The sequence below is a fragment of the Choloepus didactylus genome, chromosome 9 (genome assembly GCF_015220235.1).
Source record: "Choloepus didactylus isolate mChoDid1 chromosome 9, mChoDid1.pri, whole genome shotgun sequence".
NCBI lineage: Eukaryota > Metazoa > Chordata > Mammalia > Pilosa > Megalonychidae > Choloepus > Choloepus didactylus.
In genome coordinates, this window is record NC_051315.1 from 60,798,919 (window position 1) to 60,822,028 (window position 23,110).

Below are 23,110 nucleotides of genomic sequence, written 5' to 3' on the forward strand. Positions count from 1 at the left end.
TTTAAAAAATGGTCCACTTATCTCACAAAGCAAACCACTAAGTATAACTTATTACTACTTTACATTGGAATACTGAAATTTTATATGCATCTAAAGAAAATACAGCACTGTCTTATGGAATTTCAATACATAGATGTCATACCGGGCATCTGGTTCCCTGTTTCACAATGGATCAGGTTTGGATTTTCTTTTCTGCACTCTTTCACACCCTATCTCCTTACTCTACATTCTATGTGTGGTTCACAAACAGTAAAAATCTGTATCAACATGTACATGTTTCTAGAATCACAAGTTTTTATGAAGACTATCTTATGCAATACCTCTCCATCCCAACCCCTACTCACATAAACACATGAGGAATCCATTAGATAGCTTTGCTGATAGGTCATCCAGTCAAGTTAAATGCTTGGTGACAAATTGCTTGCCATCTTTTGAGGGAAACTCCTATTATTGAGCAACTCGGTTAAAAAAATTCTTAACACTAAGCCAAATCTACTTCCCTATAATCTGCAACCATTATTTCTAACTCTGTCCTCTAGAATAAAGTAGAACAAGCCTGCTTCTTCTACCTGACATCCCTTCAACTATGGAAGACAGAGACTCTTCTGTTTTCCTTAGATTGAACATCCCTGCCTCCTCCCATCTTTCCTTGTCTCAGGAAGACAGGGCACTAAGAGAAAGGGAAGTTGAAAGCAATGACAGGAAGGTATCTCAGCCATTCACTTACAATAAGGGAAAAAAAGCAAACATCAAAGCCAAGTCCAATCAAAAGCAAGACATCCAAGCAAAAGATTCTTGAGAAGGTTATGAAACTCCTCTTACATCTAGCAAAAAATCTGAACCCAGGATTTTGATGTGTTTTCCAGACTCTCCACTAACTTGCCAATGCCTCATCTAAAATGGAGCCTGCTCCACCCGTGGTCTGCCCAGCAGAGGACAATACATAGTTTTGGTTATTTCCCTTGATCTGAACACTGCACTTCTATGAATGCAATCCAGGAGTGTTTTCACTTATCTAGAAAGAATTGCACAGTTGTTAGGCCCTTAAAGAACAACTTGAAAGTTTAAATTTCCTCAATTTAGCTTATAACTTCGAGCCATTTCAGCCCTATCGATATCTTTTGGCCATGTTTTCATTCTCCTGAGATGTTTTGTCAAATGGGGTCTGGAATCCTGGAGATTCTCATTTGCTGCTGCTGCTGAGGAAAATCGGCTCAAGCCTGAATGGGGTGAGGAAGTTAACTGGGGACAAGGACTAGATACTTTTAGGGGGACAAATTGGGATACAATGATGTTTTTGATATAGAATTACCAGCCAGAGGAAGAAAACAGCATAAAATTAAACAGGAATGTTTGCTGCACTCAGAAACTTATAAATATCTGAAAAACAAACAAACAAAAAACCCAGTAGATTCAGTGATATTTTTTATTATTCCTCTGAATTTACTGTCACCCTCTCCACTTTGCTCTGTGCCCTGGGAGGCTGACATGTACTGACCACATCAACTGTCCTCTGGCTTCTGACTGAGTTCAGCCATCTGGGGACCCTGGGCAGGAGAGTGAGGATGGAATCTTGATCTCCCCTCTCTTGCTTCCTCCTTGGAGGCTGGCTGCTTCCCTCCACTTAAGGCCATCAACTCTGTCAGACTGCCCCCTTCATCCGATCTTCTTTCTTTCTCTCTGGGTTCCAGCAGCCCTCCCCACTTCAGGCCAGGGCACTGCACTGGCCCTGATAGTTTCCTCATACCTTGCCTACACCTTTGACCAGAGTCTTGTTCACTATTAAATTACCCAGTTGGAATGGGCCATCTGTTTCTTGCCAGCACTCTGACTGACACACTCAGTATCCCATTAATCTCCCAACAAACATATGCCAAGGAGGGATAAAATGAAAAAATTGGACAGTTCGTGCCCTTGAATGAGCAGTCTGGGGAGTGGAGATGGCCGCAGAAACAGATCATTGTATTACATCTTGGTAAGCAATGCAGAGAGGTGCTGGATGGGGAGGCCATAAAGAAATCAGGGGTATGGGCTAACTCAGGGAAGTTCTCTTAGTGTAGGTGAGTTTTAAAGTCAGGCAAATTTAGAAGCAAGAATGTGGGTAGGAGATGGTTAGGAGCTGGGAGAGAAGCATATATCAAAGGACAGCCAGAGCCAGTCAGGTTGCAGCAAAGGATCGGGGTTCAGAGCTAGGTTGGGCCAGATCGTAGAATGCCTTATACAGGGAGCAAGGAGCCTTCTCTCCCATTTGCTTATTCTCCTCTTCTTTCTCTCTCACCAAAGGAAAAATCAAGACACAGGTGAAGTCCACAGCTCTTCTCTTAACTCTTAATCCTGCCCCACCACCAGGACTTGAAACTTCCTTGGCCTAAAACATGTCCTTTCCATTGAAAATCACCCTCACACACCTCCTATATATTCTGAAGTCTTTCAAAATGGCAACAAGACAATCCGGTAAACTAGTTCTTGCAGAAGAGTTCCAGAAGAGGGCTAAAATTGAATGTCCCCAAATGGGTTCTGGAAGCCAGAAAAAAAAAAAAAAAAAAAAAAAAAGAGTCCTTTTTCTTTAGTATTACATGATTGACACTGTTCACATCCAATCTAGAAGAGTGAGGATAATATTGTAAAGAGGGTAGGGAGTGGGCTTTTGCCCATCAAGGTGAAGCTTTAGTGCAATAGGTTCAGGCAAATGGGCAGTTTTAAGATCCATGTTACATAGGCAAGCCCAAGGTCTAGGGGGGTGCCTCTCTTTCCTCTCTAAACAGAAAACTGGAAGTAGTTTTGTTGCTAGGTAAGTCCAAGCCCACTGCTGCCCCCTATCATCCTACAGATTTCCTCCTTGGTGCATCCCTGACATTTAAGACAGCCAAACCTTTAGCACTGGGATTTAGGAGGCTTTATTAATCAAAATTACACAATCCCAACCAACGTACTCCCGTCTTCTGTTAAACGAGAGTGTGCACCACAGCCCTACTCAGCCTCCCACAAAATAAGGAAGAGACACGGGAAAAGTTAAAGCAAAGCAGTGAATATGAAATCCTCAGAGCTCTCACTCTGAATAACTAGCTGGATCGGTTACTCAAGCCCTCTGCGAGCTAGGACGCCGCGGAGAGGGGTTGGCGCGGCAGTGGGAGCCCTCCGCACCCGAGGGCGTAGGTCCTGTTTCTGAGCCCGGGCCACAGCTCCCACCCCCAGGAGGCCCCGCGTCCAGGGGCAGGCTGGCGAGAACGGGGCCCCGCCCCCAGGCGGAGACGGCTCCGAGGAGTCGACGCCCCTGTCCCGCGGCCAGGCCAGTACCCAGAGGCCGCCGCCGCCTCGCCGAGTTCCTGTGGCTGCGGCGGAGCGGAGTATGGGGCGCTGATAGCCATGGACGGCTACAGAGGCTTCTTGGGGCTGCTGGTGTCGGCGCTGCTCGTCGGCTTCCTGTCCGTGCTCTTCACCCTCATCTGGGTCCTCCACTACCGGGAAGGGCTCGGCTGGGACGGGACCGCGCTCGAGTTTAACTGGCACCCGGCGCTCGCGGTTACTGGCTTCGTCTTCATCCAGGGCATCGGTACTGGGCACCTCCTGGGAGGCGGCGGGGAGAGCAGAAGGACTGGGGGGCGGGGCGGGGGTCCCCGACATGGTCCGATTGAGTAGGGGAGACGTGGACAAGCGAGGGAGTGGAGTGGGGGTGCGCGCGGGCCGGGAGCGCGACGGAGAGGGGAGTGGGCAGAGCGCGGCGGCGAGAGAAGGGAGGCGGGCTGCGGAGGGTGTCGGGGGGTCCTGGCTGAGTCGGGATTCGGGCCAACTTGGGCCAGCAGTGGAGGCGCGGCCTGGGGCGGGGCGCGCGGCGCTGGGACCCGCTGCGGGGGTCGGCTGAGAGCAGAGGCGGCCAGGGCCGGCGGGAGCGGAGCTGGCCGGGGGGTCGCCGGCCCTCTTGGTTAACTCTTTGCAGCAAGTGGCTGCCGCGCATTTGAGAACCTTTAGCGACACCAGAAACTTAAGCGGAGGAGAGGGACATCGGTGCGCCGCGGTCTCCCGCCCCTTTGGGCCCACTCGCCCGGGAAGATAACCCCCTGTGGAGCGATCTTGCGCCATGAAGAGCGCGGATACAGTCTTGAGGCGGGGCCTTTCGCCGAAGTTGTTTTCAGAGGTTGAAGGTTAGGAAACGAAGGCAAAGGGGAGAAAATGGAGGGGCGAGAGAGCTTTGCTTCGTCCTGCGACATCCTCAGATACGCCCTCCGTGAAAGGGTTTGATCAGCCGGTAGTCGGGGTGAAAGAGGCATCGGCTTTGGTTTTTATTTCTTCTAGAGCGCTATACTTAAGTCGAGCCCGGGAAGCAGCCAGGACTCAAAAGGGTGTCTCACTGTCCTGCCCGGTCGTTGGAGAGTTCTGAGCCCAACTTCTGTGGCTGTCGACCGGCGAAACTCCCCTGCGGGGCTTCCTGTTGGGCGCCGGCCGCGAGCTCAGCGGAGGGGCCGGAGCTGCAGCGATTTCCCGGGAGAGGGCCCGCGGCTGCGCGGCACGGAGAGATGCCTCTGCTCGGAATTTCCTGGGGCTTGCAGTGTGCGCGTTTGACACGCGATGAGCCAGCTCAGGGACTGACTCCTCTGGGATTATTAGGCTGGCGCGGAGGGAGGGCTCAGTCGATGCCAGTTATTATTGTCGTTATGTAGTGCCTCTCGGAATGTCCTAATAGTTTCCTTCGGCTGCTGGTTGGCAGAGGAACCTCTAGCTAGAGCCATTTATCTTTAACCACTTTCCAAAAAGTGAAGTCAAGGTCTTGGCAGAGAAAGTATTTAGAAAAAAGTAGAGAAGGGTGGAGTGGGTTTGTATCGCAGAAAATAATGAAGAGGAGTAGAAAGTGTTCCGAAAGAGGTGTTTGCCAGCTGGAACGTCTTGCCTCATCTCTGAGCAGGCTGCCTTTTCTCCAGCATTTAACTCACCATGGACAGGCAAACAAAGACAAACCTATGCCTAAAGAAACGACTGTTTGTTTGTGTTTAGACCTAGTGCCGCCGCCTTCTGCAAGTGTGGCGGGTTCGCCAACTCTAGGTTGTGGTGGAAAACGTCTCGCGCTCAGCGCTGTACCCAGGCTTCCCGAGTATGGGGTTCACGTTGTGAGTAACTGGTCTTCCAAGTTATTTGCTTGCGTAATCCCCAACTATTTCACCAACAAAATGAGAAAACACTCTCAAGTTCCAAAGTTGCTGTAACCAAAAGCAGACTTTCCTTCATGGTGGACTTGGCCTGAGCTATCAGTACCTTGTTTGCTCCAAGTAGCAGGAACTTGCTCATCTGTTCCATTAACTCTTCAGAGCAGCTCCTAATACCAAGAAACTTTCCAAAGGTTTTGGAATATTTTCTCTTCATAATTGAGGGTAAGGAAAGTATAGGTGATATTATGTGTTGCCTGACTTACCAAAGAGGGGATAATGTCACAAAATAATGGCTGGCATTTATTGAGTGCTTTCTGTGTGCACACTATACGCGTTATCTCACAGGTATATAAGAGTAAACTGAGGCATGGGTCAGTTAAGTAACTGACCCAAGGAAATAGTGTTGTATAAGTCTGTACAGGGGCCTTATTTTCAAGGTTTTCCTCTGCTTTTGTGGCAGTATACTTATTTTCTACAGATTCTTTTTAGAGAAGCAAAAAGCTTCTTCTAAAATACACTTTGAAACTTTTCATTCATGTTAGAGTTCATTACACAGTTTTCCCAGAAGATTTTCTAACTTTTCCCAACTTTGGACTTTTCTTATTCTGTTTTTACTCACTTCGTGGCAAAAATATATAAATGGCTATTTTGGAAATTTTTATCTGCTGCTTTTATGCAAAACTTACTCTCTTTCATTTTAATTCCTGTATTTGTACTAATGTTTGAATGTCCTATCAATATCACTCATCCTGTTTACTGTTTGCATTCTGGATTTGCAAAAATAAAACAAAACAAAAAAACCCTTAGTCACATAATACCTTGAATTGACATGAACATAACTTTCATACATACAAACACATGCACAGTTCTCCCCATGTCTTCCAAATTCTTGCTCTATCTGCATTTCCTTATCCCAAGCAGTAGGAAGGCTCCAGTTGATGGACTAGGAGTAAATAATTTACCTTATGGGTTAGGAGATAAACGCATGTGTTACAGACTAGTCATGTCTGTAATAATGATCTCTAATAGTGAACATGATGTAATAGAGTTGTTCTCTACCATGATACACAAACTATTTGGAGGTTAGGAAGGGAAGGCTAAAGTATAGTCATTACTTTGAAGCCTAAAATGCTTTACAAATACAATATGCAAACAGTAAACAATATTTGAAAATATGTGAGGACAAGTATGGGTCCTTTGAAGCACCTATAAGAAGTAAACTGAGGAAAGCAGGGCTAACATAAAACTTAACGGAATGAAAATCTCTCTCTCTGCACACACTTCAAGTATATTTTGGAAATATATGTATAACAGACCATGGGAAATCTAAAGCTAAAATAAAATGTAAAATCTAGTGGGAAATCTAGGTAATAGACTCTGAGATGAATGAGGAAGGGTTTCAAAGAGAATTTTAAAGAGGCTTTGTGCTTCTCTAAAAGGAGTGTTTCACATGAAATGAGTATATGGATGGCCAGGAAATCAGAGAAACAAACCTTGAAAAGACAGCCACAGAAAAGACTGAAACAAATGCTCTCAAAGTGACAGCTGACCTTTTAAAAGTTTCAGCAAGGTAGAATGTGCTCTTTAGTAAAAGGTAGAAAATTCAGGTGTCTAAATTCAGCAAAAGAAGTCTTGGCAATTCTGTACTCTTTACTTTCCCCCACATGTACACCTCATTCTATTATGTAAATGAAGAGAAATTGAATAGTATAATGACCTCAAGTTGATTTGTGAAAGAACGTAACTACATTTACCTAGCATTTAAATGAATAACAGAAATTAAGAATTTATAAAAGTCAGTTGTGATCAACTGCTAATATATCCAAAAATAATCAAATTCCCAAAACCTCTTAGATATATTTGAAAAGCTCTTGGTTTAAAACCTGGCAAAGATTTAGAGACACTCATTTCAGTATGTGCCCCAAAATGCTACTCCAAAACTAATCTTAGGGAGACCATTGATAATATACCCATCAATGTTAGGGAAATGAGGGTTTTACAGAGCATAAAGAGACAGTCCAAGGTAACCAAAACTCATTTTTTGTTATCAATAAATGAATGCAGGTCTCCTCATAAAAATGTAACTAATAAAAATGTTTTAGGTGTGATTATTTTGCTCACACCAGATCTCCAGCACCTACAATAGCACCTAGAACTGGCAGATGGTAGGCTTCAATAAATGGTTGCTGAATGAATGAGGGATAATTTCTATACTGCCATTAAATCAGTAACAAAATGCAATTTTATAGCCACGTATTTGTGAAGATAATAGCAACATCTAAAGTAAAAGCCTTCCCACCCTTCATCCTCCCATTTCCCTCCCCTTGATCAGCCAGTATTCCAAACTGCTGGCTTAGTCAGGCTCAGGGAAGAATGGAGATCATATTTCCCTGGAAAGGCATCTTTGTTCTAAAGCCTTAAGCTCGCTAGAAGGTTACTATATAAGTACTCTCTGTGCTCCCCCTTCCTTACCTAAGGCCATCACTTAAGCAATTCTCTCTTCTTTATTTGGCATCATTAAGTTTCTCTTCCTATTGGATTATTTCCAACATGTTATCATTTCTGTCATAAAAAAAAGTCCATTCTTGACCCAGTATCCCCCCTGAGCTACTGCCCACCCTAACACAAAAACTGTTTGAAAGTTTTGTCTACACCTGCTGTCTCCAGTTCCTCTCCTCTTCCTCTGTTGAACCCAGGCAGGCTTTCACCCCACTGCTCCACCCCAGCTGCTCTTAATGTTAGTAACCAATGGTCTCCACATTGCTAATGCCAGTGGTCAATTCTCAGTCCTCTTCGTGTTTGACCAGAAGGAAGATTCATCATAACTGAGCCTTCACTCCTCCTTCAGACACTTTCTTCACTTGGTTTTCAGAACATCTGGCTCTCATGGGTCTTCTGTCTTCACTGGCTGCTCCTTCTCAGTCTCCTTTGCTGGTTCCTCTTTATCTTCCTAATCTCTTAACGTTAGAGTGCCCCAAGGCTCAGTCTCCTGACCACTTCTCCTTTCCTTCCACACTCACTTCCTTGGTGATCTCAGCCAGGTTCTTGGCTTTAAATACCATTTATAAACCATCCTATATTTATATTTTCAGCTCAGACCTCTCCCCTGAACTCCAGACCTGAATATCCATCTGCCTACTCAAACTCTCCATTTAGACATCAAGTAGACTTGTCTAAAACTCAACTCTCAATCTTGCTCCCACCCCAAAAGCCACTCCTACAGGCTTTCCCATCTCAGTAAACGGCAACTTCACCCTTCTAATGGAGAAACTACCAGTCATCCCCGATGATTCTCCTTTCATTCTTCTCATTCAATCCTTTAGAAAATCTTATAGACTCCAAATTCAAAATACAGTATTATACAAATTCTGACCACTGAGTGTTTTAATTATTTGTTAATTTATTGTTTGACCCCTCCTCCTGGAATGTAAACTTCCTGATTTAGTCTGGATTCTTCACCACTGTATCTATAGTATGTAAAGCAGTACCTAACACATAATAGACACTTGATAACCATGTATTAACTAAATGAAGGTTGGCCAATCCTTTAAACCAGGGGTCACACTTACAAGGGTTGGGCATATAAAGTAAATAGGTGAAGGAGATTGGGTATGTAGCACCTACCAGGGGTCTTTCTGGGTTCAACTATTCAGACTCACAAGACTAGCTAGACCACACTGAGCACCAGTCTACGCTGAAGGATGTAGGGCAGGAACCAAGTTTGCCAGTAGGACAATGTCAGACCCTCATCAGGCAGTGGGCTTCCCTGTAGCAACAGTTCGTGTTAGCAGTCACAAAGCTCTCCAGAAGCTACCATCTCCCCCAGGTGATAGCTCAGGCACTAGATGAGATCCACGTTGGCAGGATCAGGACTAAAAATTTCCATGCCCCGCAGGAGCCAATGTCTCTTGTAATACTCTCTAGGCCTAGTTTCTAGGGTCCCTGCAAGAGAAATAGGTACGAGTGTTACTGCACTCTGGGAAGTCCAAAGTATGGCATTCATATCAGGTAACTATAGATTTTCCATTGTTCTTCCAAGTCCAGACACATTTATCAATTGAGTCATTTGTATCATAAGCAACAGTATCTGATAACATTGCTGACAGACCATTTATCAGTTTGCCCGGGTGTCAGAGCTGGATAGTTCACCAAAGGTCAGATTGCCATGCAGCCGGGCGTATGAGTTGACCTTGTTTGAAAGGTCTGTGGGAAATTGGAGTGCTTATTCCTGGCAAAATAGGAAACCTCTACTTAGGTCCAGTGGATTATGGCTCTTTGGGGATGCCACTCAAGGTTTCTGGATTTTCCATTTTCCAAGAGAATCCAGATTTTAAAAAACTGATTCAACTTAAAAGTAAACAAGCCACAAAATCCCAAACATTGTGCTGATCAAACAAAGCACATCTATGGGCCAAATCCAATCCATGGCCTTCTAATTTACAAATGACTACTGCTAAGGCTTTCTGTCATGACTTTGTGTGGTTTTAAAATTTTCTCTTAAATAGTAGAGCAGTCTTCCCTTTTAAGAAAGATAGACCTGAAATCTTTGTTTTAACTTTTTTCTCCCTGTAGAAACTCTTAAAAGGACAAAACAGACTTTGAAATGACTCTACAGACTTTGGTTGCCCTTTTCTAAATTCGTTAGTTCATTCATTCAATGACATCATTTATTATCCTATTCATTTAGTTAACATACATTCATTAAGCACTTACTGTAAGCCAGACATTATATAAAACAAATGAGTAAGATGCAGCTCAGTCTAAAAGCTGTTCCCACTTGAGCTGGTTAGAGCTGAATCAGATTGTCTTTTAGAAATGTAGGTTACTGTGCGTCCTAAATATTTGGAACTGGTTGGAACCTTAAGTTCAGCTCCTCATTTTAGAGACCAAATGCCTGGCAAGGGCTAGATAATCAGGTGGTAACAGAGCCAATACTGTTTCTAATCTGTCATATCTATGTGAGGCACAAGAAAATATAGTTGATTTTTCTGATAACACAAATTTCAGGACATTTGTAAATGTCTAGACAGTTGAGTTTTTCATTTTCATACACATATTTGGTACTTTTTTGTATGTGAGGATTTGTCACTTCAAAGCTGAAACAAATCTTACCAAAAATCACTTCCTCCGTTACAATTCTCCAAAGGTTTTCAGTTTCATGATATTCATGTTGTGAGACAGTTTGAATGCACAGGCATGTTTCAAAGCTCAGAGTCTCTTTGATAGCCACTGCAGGAATCTTTTCAAGGAGTTTATTTAAAGATGGCTCTCTCATATTTCATTTCAAGTTGAGTTCTTTTGGATAGAGTCTGGTAAACTCTTGAGTGCACCAGGAAATGAGTTTTAAAGATTGATAATCCTGTTCTGAACATTCTACTAAGGAGGGCAAAATAATATTTTACTCAGAGGGTAAAGGAAAGTGTATTGGGTACCCATCTCTAAGTAGAATTTACAAGTGTTTCAAAATTCCAGTGTGCTTCAAACTCAATAACTTACTCTTATTTTATTTTTGGATTCACTTAAAGATTACCTAAAGCTGTTAAGTAGATCCAAATGTAGAATACTTTCACTTATTTGAAAAGACCATTTAATCTTATATTTAATGCTAACATTTGGATCAGTGGTACAAGTTGTCTTGAGTTTCTGTGCATTTTAAAAGAGGATCTGCTAATTTCTTGGGGAATACTGAATTAACTGTGCTCTATTAAGATTTATTTATTCAACACATACTTACAGAATTCCTACTTTGTGCCAGGTTTTGTGCTAAATGCTTGGAAAGTGATGGTGAACAAGATAGACATGCTTCTTCCCTCATGAATCACAAGATTTACTATATAAGAACCAAAGTCAAAATGTTTTCTATGTTTGGGGAAATTTCTCTCCTACCCCTGGTTCCACCCCACTCCCTTCCACTTTGACAAACTCTAAAGTTGCATTGCTTGCTATGCGACAAATTTGTGTATATAGATATTTTTGTAATGGATGGAAAGCTGGCGCCAAACCTGAGATTACATTTAGAGAATAAATATTTTTACATATTCCTGAGTTTTGACCATGCCCCTGGGAGTTGAGAATTTCCTAATAGCTAAATTCAGCTTCAAGTTATTATATTTTCCTGTTCATTGTTCAAAGAATAATTATACACAGGTATTCATTTATTTTTCTTTCTTTTTTTATTTTTAGTTTATCACACTTGTATACTCTATTACCAATGACTTTTCCTTTAAAAAGATTCTAAGTATATTTCTCACATATATGCGTCCATATTTTCTGGGGAAAAATGGGTTTTTCCCACTAGAGGTTCTAACAGAAAACCCTTGTTTCAGTACCAAGTTTCTGTTTTATATCATTTCCCCTCCTCGTAGGCTTGGCTTATGATACCTCTTTCTTCCTTCTCACTGAACCTCAGGAATGGTGTCTAGGTACGTGCCAAACCAAAGAAGCGAGAAATATTTAAATTCTGCTCTCCAGGCAGTTTTCGTAACTGTTGAGAGTAGCTTCTTGTTTAAGAAATGTGGTTTGACTTGTTAAAGTTGCCCATCTCTCCTGAAGTCCACCATTATTGGGTTCTTTATCCATTTTTTAAAGCATGTAAACAGTTTATGCAAATGCTGTCATTCTGCAGTCATCCTTCATTTTTCCAGAGAGCATTTTGATGCATATTCCACTCATCAGCAGAGCTTCTGTATAGTCAGAGAAGATGTTGGAAACACCATGCAGTAAAGATCACCTCCCACACTCATGGGAGAACCTTTGGATCTTTACAAGTGTCTGTTTTATAGTTGAGACTAATTGGCTATCATGATTGCAAGCTTACAACAAAGTTGTTTTAACTTTAAAACTGTTAGGAACTCTTTCAACCATACAGAAAATAATATAATAGATCACCACATACTCACCACTCACATTTAACAGATGTTAAGATTTTTGCCAACATAAAAAGTTGTAAGCTAGAAACTAGAGGCTGGTGGGAATAAAGCATAGGAGAGAAGGATTGAGTGGAGAAGTTGAAGGTAGGCACCCTAAAATGAGCAAGGAACTGAAAGAAGAGAAAGTACAATTCTAAATTAGACCCAGGGACTCAAAACTAGAATTGTCTGATTCCATTTGGATAGGAGGCAAGCACTTCTCATGCCTCAGAAACCCCTGAGCACTTCCCTCTTATTGTAATAGGACAAAAATTGCTGTCTTATTGATCACCCCAAATCATCAGTAAAAGATTAGGTTGTATTCCATTCATGCTACTGCTGGAGAAGGAAAGCTAGTGTGCAATGAACTTAAAAAAAAAACATTTAATAAACATAAAAGTTTTACAAGTCAAGTTTTGATACTCAAAGGGGCTAGATTTCAGTTTTGTGGGAAATTCAGTGGAGTCTTCTGTGATACCTGTAGTTTTGGAAGAGTAAAAATTCTCCATTGGGGACAGAGTTGCCTTTGAAATTTTGGCAACATTTTTCTAAGTAAACTTTTTACTGAGGAAGCACATGCATGCAGAAATTCCTGAATCTAGACATGACCAGCGTTTTCGTAAAGTGAACACACCTGTGTAACCAGCACCCACTCAAGAAACAACACTCCTGGAGTCCCAGAATCCCATAACCTCCTGTAACCCCTTTGAGTCTGATAACTACTCCTTACTTCTAACATCAGAGGTTAGTTTTGATTTTTGGAAATTTTTGATATAATATGATCCAGATTGGAGAGAAAAAAACTGTTATGTTTATCATTCATAATTTGCTTTCCAAGCAAACACATCCTGAGTATCTCCTTTTCGTATGTGGATGTTCAAGTTCACTTATCTAAGATTCCTTCTTCCTGGTAATCCCACCCCCCACCCCAGGCAGTGCTTGGAGGAGGAGAGGGAGGAAAAGGAGGAGGATACCAATAACACAATAGTGTTAATTTTAAAACACTCACTGAGGTTGAACAAGTTACTTAACCTCTCTGTGCCTCAGCCTCCCATTCTGAACAATGGCACCTTCTTCACAGAGTTGAGATGAGAATTAAGTAAACATGTAAAGCACTTAGCATGATGTCTGCTACTTAGCAAGTCCTTAATTGTGTCTGTATTTATTTACCCATATATTTATATATATTTATATTTATATATATAATTAGGCTAAACAAGGAGAGATGTGTTATTATTGGGTCTTCAAATATTACACATTTTTCTTGACCACTGCCAGATTGCACAGACTGCAAATGGCTCCACTTCATGGCTGAAAAATCACCAAGTCATTGGGTAAAAGAGCATTTGCTATCCATGAAAACTCCTATGGAGTCATAAGCATGTGCCACTGAATCATCAGAGAAGAAAAAGCAAGAGGGGAAACAGTAGTACTCTTACTTCCTTGAAAGCTATTTTTATATTTATTTGCTTTTTTGTGTTGTACCTTATTGAGTATCTTCTTATTTCTGTCTGGATATATTTTTCATACACCTTCCTTTTGGTTACCATGGAGTTAATATTTAACATACTAAATATACAAAAATCATATTTGGTTTAATACCAACTTAACTTCAATAGCATCCACATATACTTTTCCTCTACCCTCTGTCCTCCCACCTTTTTTTTGTACTTGTTACCACTTATATCTTTGTACATTGTATGTCTGAACACATAGATTTATTGTTACTTTTTATGCATTTGCTTGTAGCACCTGTAGGAAGTAAGAAGTAGACTTATATACCAAGCAATACGATACATAATACTGGCACTCGTAATTACCCAAATGGTTATCTTTACCACAGGTCTTTATTTCTTTATGCGCTTTGAACCATTGTCTAGTGACTTTTCCTTTCAGTCTGAAGATTCCCTTTCAGCATTGCTTGTAGGGCAGGTTGAGTTGTGATGAACTCCCTCAGCTTTTGTTTATCTGAGATTGTTTTAATCTCTCCCTTATTTTTGAAAGAGAATCTCACCAGCTATAAAATTCTTTGCTGGAAGTGTTTTCCTTAAGCACTTTAAGTTTTTCAACCCACTGCCTTCTTGCCTCCATGGTTTCTGATGAGAAATCAGAACACAATCTAATTGGAATACTCTTGTACATAGCACACTGCTTTTCTCTTGCAGCTTTTAGAACTCTCTCCTTGTCCTTTGCATTTGATAGTATAATCAATATATGACAGGGTATGTTTTTCTTCATGTTTATTCTGTTTGGTGTTCTCTGAGCTTCTTAGATGTGCATATTCACATCTTTTGCTAAGTTGAGAAGTGCTCTGTCATTATTTCTTTGAATATTCCTTCCACACATTTCTCTCTTTCTTTTCTTTCTGGAACTACCATGCTGTGTGTATTAGTCCACTTGATGGTGTCCCATAGCTGTCTTAGTCTATTTTTGCTTTTAATATTTCTTTTTTCTTTCTGCTCCTCAGCCTGACTCATTTCAAGTGTCTTGTCTTCAAATTCACTGATTCTTTCTTCTGCTAGCTCCAATCCACTCTTGAAACTTCCCTGGGCATTTTTCATTTTGGTAATTGTGGCCTTCAATTCCAGTAGTTTTGTTTACTTCCTTTTAAAAATCTCCACCTCTTTATTAAGATTATTATATTGCTTGTTCATTGTTTTCCTGATATCCTTTAGTTCTTTCTCTTTACTTTCCTTCATCAACTTGAGCACAAGTTGCCTGTTTTTGTTCCTTATATAAATTGAATCATACAGTATATACTTGCTTATGTCTGGTTACTTGGGATTGACATTATTAGTGGATCCATATCATCACATGTAATTATATATCATTCATTCTCATTGCTGTTTATTATTCCATGTTGTAAATATATCACAATTTATTGATTCATTCCATAGATGGTGGGTATTTGGGGAGTTTCCAGTTTGAGGATACTACAAACAGTGCTACTAAAAATGTTCTGATAGAGGTCTTTTGATACATACTTCTTTGGGGCATATACCCAGGAGAGGAATTGCTGGATCATAAGGTATGCATAAGTTTTGCTTAAGTGGATTCTGCCAGTTTTCCAAAGCAGTTGTTCTCCTTTACACTATCATCAGCAGAACCTGAGAGTTCTGATTGCTTTACATCTTCACCTATACTAGGTATTTTACCTTTTTAGCCATCCAAGAGGTTTTAAATTGCATTTTGTAATTACATATGAAGTTGTATACCTTTCTTATATTTATTACGCACTTGGATATACTCCTTTGTGAAATGTCTATTTTAATATTTTGCAAAATTTTTCTTTCCATTAGTTTGTCTTTTTCTTTTCAAACTAAGCCACTTAAGAAGAAAGGAGACAACAAGCATAAATTAGATCATAAGATCAAGAATTTAGTTTTTTTTAAATTAAATTCAGTTTTACTAAAATATATTCACATACCATGCAATCATCCATGGTATACAATTGCTTACAATACCATCACATGGCTATGCATTCATCACCCCATCCATTCTTGAACATCTTCCTTACATCAGAAAGAATCAGAACAAGAATAAAAAATAAAAGCAAAAAAGAACACCCAAATCATCCCCCCCATCCCACCCTATTTTTCTTTTAGGTTTTGTCCCCATTTTTCTGCTCATCCATCCATACACTAGATAAAGGGGGTGCAAGCCACAAGGTTTTCATAATCACACTGTCACCCCTTGTAAGCTACATTGTTATACAGTCGTCTTCAAGGGTCAAGACTACTGGGTTGCAGCTTGATAGTGTCAGGTATTTACTTTTAGCTATTCCAATACATTAAAACCTAAAAAGTGTTATCTATATAGTGCGTAAGAATGTCCACCAGAGTGACCTCTCGACTCCATTTGGAATCTCTCAGCCACTGCGACTTTATTTCATTTCATTTCACATCCCCCTTTTGGTCAAGAAGATGTTCTCAATCCCACAATGCCGGGTCCAGATTCATCCCCAGGAGTCATATCCTGCATTACCAGGAGATACACATCCCTGGGAGTCAGGTCCCACGTAGCGGGGAAGGCAGTGAGTTCACCTGCCGAGGTGGCTTAGCTAGAGAGAGATGGTCACATCTGAGCAACAAAGAGGTACTCAGGGGGAGACTCTTAGGCACAATTATATGCAGGTTTAGCCTCTCCTTTGCAGTGATGAGCTTCATCAGGGCAAGTTCCATGATAGAGGGCTCAGCACATCAAACCACCAGTCCTCAGTATTTGTGAAGACATCAGCATCAGTGCAGGTGAGGAAGTCCAACACTTCTGCATTTTCCACCAGCTCCTTAGGGGGGCCCCTGCATATATATTTTTATTCTCTGCCCAAATTACTTTGGGATGTGTCACTATTTCACTCTAACCTATACAAATCTACCATATCTCACTTCCTATTCAAAATTCCATGGAATTGTGGTGTTTGAACAAACTGAAGGAATTTAGTTTTGAACATGTTAAGGTTGAGATATTTGGAGGAGATCTATATGATGATTAAGGAGATCTATATGATTAAGAAGGCAGTTGGATATGTGGGTCCGGTGTTTAGAAGAAAGTTCTGGGCTGGAGATACAGATTTTGGAATCCCTGCCATGTAGGTGGCATTTCAGCAAGAGAGTGAATGAGGTCACCCACAGACAGAGTGCAGAAGGAGAAAAAGCCTTAGGACCAAGCTTGAGGGGGCCAAAGTTCTTACAAGTTGTGAGTAAAGAAAATGCCAGTCAGAGAGCTCTTGAAGGAGCCACTCCTGAGATAGGAGTAACAGAGGGACATGGGGGAGAAGCAGAAGCCAAGAGAAACAGGTTGCTCCTGTGTGAGCTTCAGCTGGATGTCCCAGGTGGCCACAGTGTGATGGGCCCAGGTCAGCAGTGGTCCTGGAAACCCTAGAGAGTGCCTGGGTCCCTATCTGAGACTCCAGAAGTTTCACTCATTTGGTTTGTTCTTCGGCAACTTGGGTCTTCCGGAGAGCTCCTGTGCCGGCTGGGTCCCAGGGCCTGGAGGCAACAGCCAGTTGCGTCCCCTTTTCCCATGGTGTCAACACCACTTTTCAGCATGAACAGGTTGGGGTGGTGGCTACCTGGACATCCCTGAGGATCATAAAATTGATTGAACTGGAGGGAGGGGTAGCAACAGACAGGATAGAGTTTGGCAGGGGATTGTGAATACTGAATCTCTATATAGTTTTCTTTTTCTTGGTTGCTAGGGTATTGGAGTGGCTAGGGGGAGGGAACTGAAATTGTGGAACTGTGGCCATGGCATTCTTTGGAATTTGCCGTGTGGTTACTTGTTGAATTGTGGTTTGAGGGTTGTCACCTTTTAGTGTATATGTTATATTTCACAGTGGGGAGATGTCTGGGTTTTTAGTGCTGTCGCTCATGGCTGTCTTAGAGGTTTCCTGTGTGGCTGCTGTTGGATCGTGCTTTGAGAGTTGTTATCTTTTTGCATGTATGTTGTGTTTCACAATAAGGAAGTAACAGAGAGAGAGGGAGAGAGGGAGAGGGGGCAGAGAGAGAGAGAGAGAGAGAGAGAGAGAGAGAGAGAGAGAGACTTTATTTTGTGTTGATTAAAAAAACAAACGAACGAACACATTCTGTCTGCCCCCTTCTGATATTCCCTAGCCATCATCGTGTACAGACTGCCATGGACCTGGAAATGCAGCAAGCTCCTGATGAAATCCATCCATGCAGGGTTAAACACTGTTGCCGCTATTCTTGCAGTTATTTCTCTGGTGGCCGTTTTTGATTTCCACAATGCCAAGACTATCCCCAATATGTACAGTCTTCACAGCTGGATTGGACTGACAGCTGTCATACTCTACATCTTACAGGTCAGTTTCTCAGTGTGTTTATAAATAAGGGATAAATACTAAAGCAATTCAGATACTGTAGATGTTTTATAGACATTCACAGTTTCTTGGAAATCATCTTCCCCTTCCCACTAGTCCTTGGTACATTTGTTTCCATTATAAGTATTTTCACCTGAGGGGCCACCACACTGTGAGGTGGAATGCGAGATTTAAATTTTGACACACACACACACACACACACACATGGAAATTGCCATCTCAGAACATCTAGACTGACATTGCTCAGACTTTAAGTTCCATGCTCCACATAAACTAACATAGGCAAGATATATAGAGTTCTTTCCCACATTCTCTATCATTCCTGTTGTCTAGGTTTAATTTTATGAATCAAGAGAAGAATTTATATCTCTTGGTTAGATTTGGAAGAACCAGTGACAGAATTCAGCTTTCTATTTTATTTTCCCTCTGTCTTCCCTTCCCTTTTTAAAAACACATACTCTTGAGAGCACTATATTTAAACCTAAATTAGTGGAGTACCATACCATACCATTTGACTGTTCTGTATCACTCAAATAAAGGTTAATTTAAAAATTATTTTTGGTGTTAACCATTTTTCTGGAAAAATTTTTGTAAAATACATTGATTCCATTTCCTTCTTTAGTTACCACAGTATATATCCAACTACTTGTTTGGGATATCATTATGAACTTGACTTTTCTGTGACTGTAGGAGGAATAAGAAACTGCAGTGAATCCACAAAACCTCAAGGAATATCTTAAAATGTATGACCTCTTTAAAAAAGGTCCTCTTGCCAGAAATTTATGTCTTGTTTTCCTTAAAGAGTTAAGTTGTGGAGAGAAATATTGTTATTCATTATTTCTGATTCCTAATTATTTAAGTTTGCATTACCAGGCCTGGGGCTGGGGGCATGGGAATGGAAAGGTACCAGAGGAAAACCCTGCATCAGACATGATCTTCTGGATCAAGAGGAAAAAAGGAAATTATTTCCGAGTGGATGGCTGAGTCTAGCTCAGACCTCAGGCATGCAGGGCACCCTCCTCTCCTCAAAGTTATTTTTCTCTCTGTGTGCTTAGTCATTGCCGCACATCTGGGAGCAGCTTCCTTCACCACTGCCAGCTGGTGGACGTCTGCCCTGAGAGAACAGAATGGTCAGGGGCAGGGGTCATTGAGATGCTGCCAGCTGCTTTGGGGACCTGCTTGGCTTCCTGGCATTGCCTTAGGATTTTCCTCAGTTCTTCATTCTGCTTTCAGTTCCTTTCTACTACAGCCTAATGCAGATTACTGTAGCACGTGCACAGCATGACTCTGCATATCTCGCTTAATCCTTTACAGTCACTTCATGAGGTGGTTTACAGGTGCTGAAGATGCACAGAGAGGTAAATAACTTTTCTAAAATCATACAGCTAGGAGAGCTGATACCCACGCTGGGGTGTGTCCATGGCCTGAGCTCTCTCCTTAAGCATGCAGCTCTGCTAATTCCATGATTTCCTCACAACCACTCAGGTGTTTGAGTATCCTTAATGGAGAGCCATGTATCTGAGAAACAGAATGGAAACCTCCCAAACACACATGCAGCTTCCCTGTGAGAGTGTTTCTGTGATTCTGGATGCAGTTGTTAAAATGGACTGAAATGTGTTTAGGAAGTTAAGTATTTGCCAAGGCATTCTCTGAACTCCTAGAAGGATATGCACCAGAATGTTAACAGCGATTGTCTCTAGATGGTTGGATTCCAGTTGATCGTTTTTCTTTTTACTTTCTGTATCTTCTAATAATTCTACAAACACATGTATTTCTTATAAAATAATAATTTTAAAAGCCTTTTAAAGTTTAAAAGAAGACTTTCTATTCTAGATATACCTTTTAATCTGGATTCTCTAATAACCAATTTACATTGTGCTATATATCTTAATATGTACGTTTAAGAAATAGCTAAGATTTAAGAAAAAAGAAAATACTTATTCTAAAATCTATAAGTCTTAACTAAAATGCTTCTCAAGGAATATAGACTGTGTTAGTTTGCTAAAGTTGCTATCACAAACAACACACAATGGGTTGGCTTAAGCAAACGGAGTTTATTGGTGCATAGATTCAGAGGCCAGAAGTCCAATCAAGATATTGGCAAAGCTTGCTTTCTCTGAAGACTGCAGTGTTCTGGTTCCGGCTGCTGGTGATCCTTGGGTTCCTTGGCCATGTCCTCTCCTCTCTCCTCTGGGTTCCCGCTGACTTCCTGCTTCTGGCTCCTCTCTGTGGCTTTCTCTTTATAAATCCTCCTGTAATCTGGATTAAGGCCCACCCTCATTCAGTTGGATCACACCTTAACTAGGCAAAAAAAAGTAAATAAAATTGATAAACCCATAGCAAGCCTGATGGAGAGAACTAAAAATATATTGCATTCAGAATGAGAAAGAAATATAATCATAGATTTTATTATATTTTAAATTAAGAAAGATTATTAAATTTTAATATATTGTAATATAATTTAAAATCCAGGAAAAAAATGGATTATTTTCATGCCAAATATAAGCCACCAAATTTGATCCAGGAGGAATTAGAAAACCTAAACAGACCAATAACAATAGAAGAAATTAGAATGGTCATTTAGAATCTATCACTAAAAAAGGCGTCAGGTCCAGATTGTTTTATACCTTTTACTTTTGTGGAACAGGTAATTTAAACTACTCCTTTCTCCTGGGGAAAATAGACTTCTTGGTTTATTTTTAAAAGCCAACAAAAACCTTAATGCCAGTATCTGATAACCTTTGTATTCAATCCTAAAATAGATCATTCATATGTTACACAAACTATTCTAGAACAATGTAAAAAATGAAAGGCCTCAAGTTTTTTTAAGAATCTACTGTAACCTCAATACCAAAATTTGATAAAGATAATACCACAAAGGAAACTAGAGACCATGTTCGGGTATGAATGTAATATAAAAATTACTAATATGTTTTTTTAAATCAAATCCAGCATTGTATTTCAGGAATAATACACCATGGCCAAGACAGATTTATTCTAAGAATGTGAGGATGAATCAAATTAAAGGAGAAACACTGATCATTGTATAAATAAGTGTCCCCCTAAAAAGCATTTTGTATCATTCTGGGACCCTTTCTTTAAAAAGTCTATGGCTCACATACCTATATGACAAAAAAACAGCAACCTTTCCTCAAGATAGTTTATTACTCTGCGTGGGAAAATTGCCATATTAAATCTGTGCTGAGTATGCAATGGTTGGCCCTTCTTAGAGGTGCCCCCATCCTGCCCTACACACCTGCACACCCACAGGCTCTGATGATAAAGGTCTTTACCAACACCCAAGAGCAAACATCAGGTTTAACTGTGAAACCTTGAAGACATTTCCACTAAAATCAGACATAAGCCATGGATGCTTGCTACCATTATCATCAACTTTGTTTTAGGGATTTTAGCTAATGTATTAAGACAAGATGATAAAAAAAAAATTATCTAAATAATAGAGAAAACTTGACGTGTTGTTTTTTTTTTTTCTGTTTGCAGTTTATGTAATGTATGTTTGGAAACTCAAGAGCTACTACAAGTAATAAGAGAATTTGGAAAGGTGGCTGGATATAAGATAGGCATGCATAATTCAGTAACGTTTGCCTACACTAGAAACAACCACTTAGAAAAAGAAATATAATCCATTTATAAAATGGATAAAAACAAATAAAAAATGAACATGTAAGATCTGTATGCAAAATAGGTAAAATGTTATAAAATCTATACTGAAAGAAAAACTAATGTCATAGAAATATCTTTTTCTCTTCAACTAATAGTTACGTTTAATACAATTCTAATCTTAATCCCAGCGGGACTCTTAAACTTTATGCAGAAGAACAAATATTTAAGAATAACCAGGAAATTTTGAAAAATAAGTGACAGGAGATTTGCCTTACGTGATAGTAAAACTTAATATGAAGCTACTTTAATCACATGAAGTTATTAAAACAGGAATAAACAAATGCATTCATGGAAAGAATAGAAAGTACAGAGATAGATCCCAGTGTGTATGAGAACTTTTTCTATGACCCATCACTTTTCAGTTTGTTGGGGTAAGAATGCCTATTTAATAAATGGCACCATCATAATTGGCTATCCATTTGGGAGAAAACAAACTCTGCACCTCACACAATAAGGAAAAAATTCCAGATAGATTAAAGGTCTAAATGTAAAAAAAAAAAAATTGTCAATGAAATAAAGAAATTAAGAAACATATAATCTATATAATTTCATTTAGGGGAGAGCATAAGCATGACAAGAAATCCAGAAGCCATAGAAGGAATGAATGACATATTTGAATACATAAATTTTTTTTAAAAATTTTAAGTGACAAAAATACCAAAGTTAAAAGAAACTGCACAAAGAGATATAGGGAATAATATTTGCAACAGATATGATATATGTTAAGGGTTAATGTGTTACAATATACAAACTTCTAAAAAGTGATAATAAAAAGACAGCCTAATAGGAAAATGAACAAAAGATTTGAACAGGCAGTTCAAAGAAGAAAAAAATTAAATCGCTACTATGCATATGACAAGATATCCAACCTCACTAAGAAGTCAGGAAATATAAGTTACAACAGTAATAAGGTACTATTTTCTCCCATGAAATTGACAAAACAACAGCAACAACAAACAATGATATTCGTGGTTGACATGGCTGTGTGGTAAAGGATACTCTCTTACATTGCTGGAGAATGAATTTCCACCACATTTTTAGGGAGCAATTTGTTGATATCTATTGATTTAAAAAAATATGTTTACCCTTTGAGCTAGCAATCCCGCAACTGGGGAGAGTGGATATAAGTACTATCACGTAAGGAACTCTGACAAGGGGTTTTTGAGCATTGTAACAATAGGGGAATGGTTAAATAATTTGTGGTAAATCCATGTTGTTGCAGATTGTACAGCTATTAAAAGGAATGTAGCTGTACCTACTAACTGAGAGTGAAATCCATGATACTACATTCCTCAGTTTAATAGTAGGGAGTAACGTGTATAGTAAAATGTCATTTTGGGAGAAGAAAAAGGAAAGAAACAAGGAAATAAAGTAAAAAACACCATGTATGTGTAGATGTGTAAAGAAAGGCATGGGAGAATATACCAAACTGCTACCATTTTGGGGTGGGACTGTTGGGGGAACTATTAATTTTTATCATTCGTCTAGTTTGACTTGCTTGACATGTGTGTGGCTCTTTTGTTTTAAATATAAATAAA

General features: G+C 40.2%; 1 protein-coding gene across 1 annotated transcript in view; it reads left to right on the forward strand.

Annotated features, from left to right (window-relative positions):
* The first annotated feature begins 1,940 nt into the window (after positions 1-1,940).
* Positions 1,941-23,110, forward strand: part of LOC119543745 (cytochrome b reductase 1) — a 29,132-nt gene continuing 7,962 nt past the window's right edge. Inside the window, exons 1-3 of the mRNA XM_037848644.1 lie at positions 1,941-1,975; positions 3,183-3,553; positions 17,662-17,870. Of these exons, the coding sequence (XP_037704572.1) occupies positions 1,941-1,975; positions 3,183-3,553; positions 17,662-17,870 (615 nt within the window). The remainder of the gene's footprint in view (positions 1,976-3,182; positions 3,554-17,661; positions 17,871-23,110) is intronic.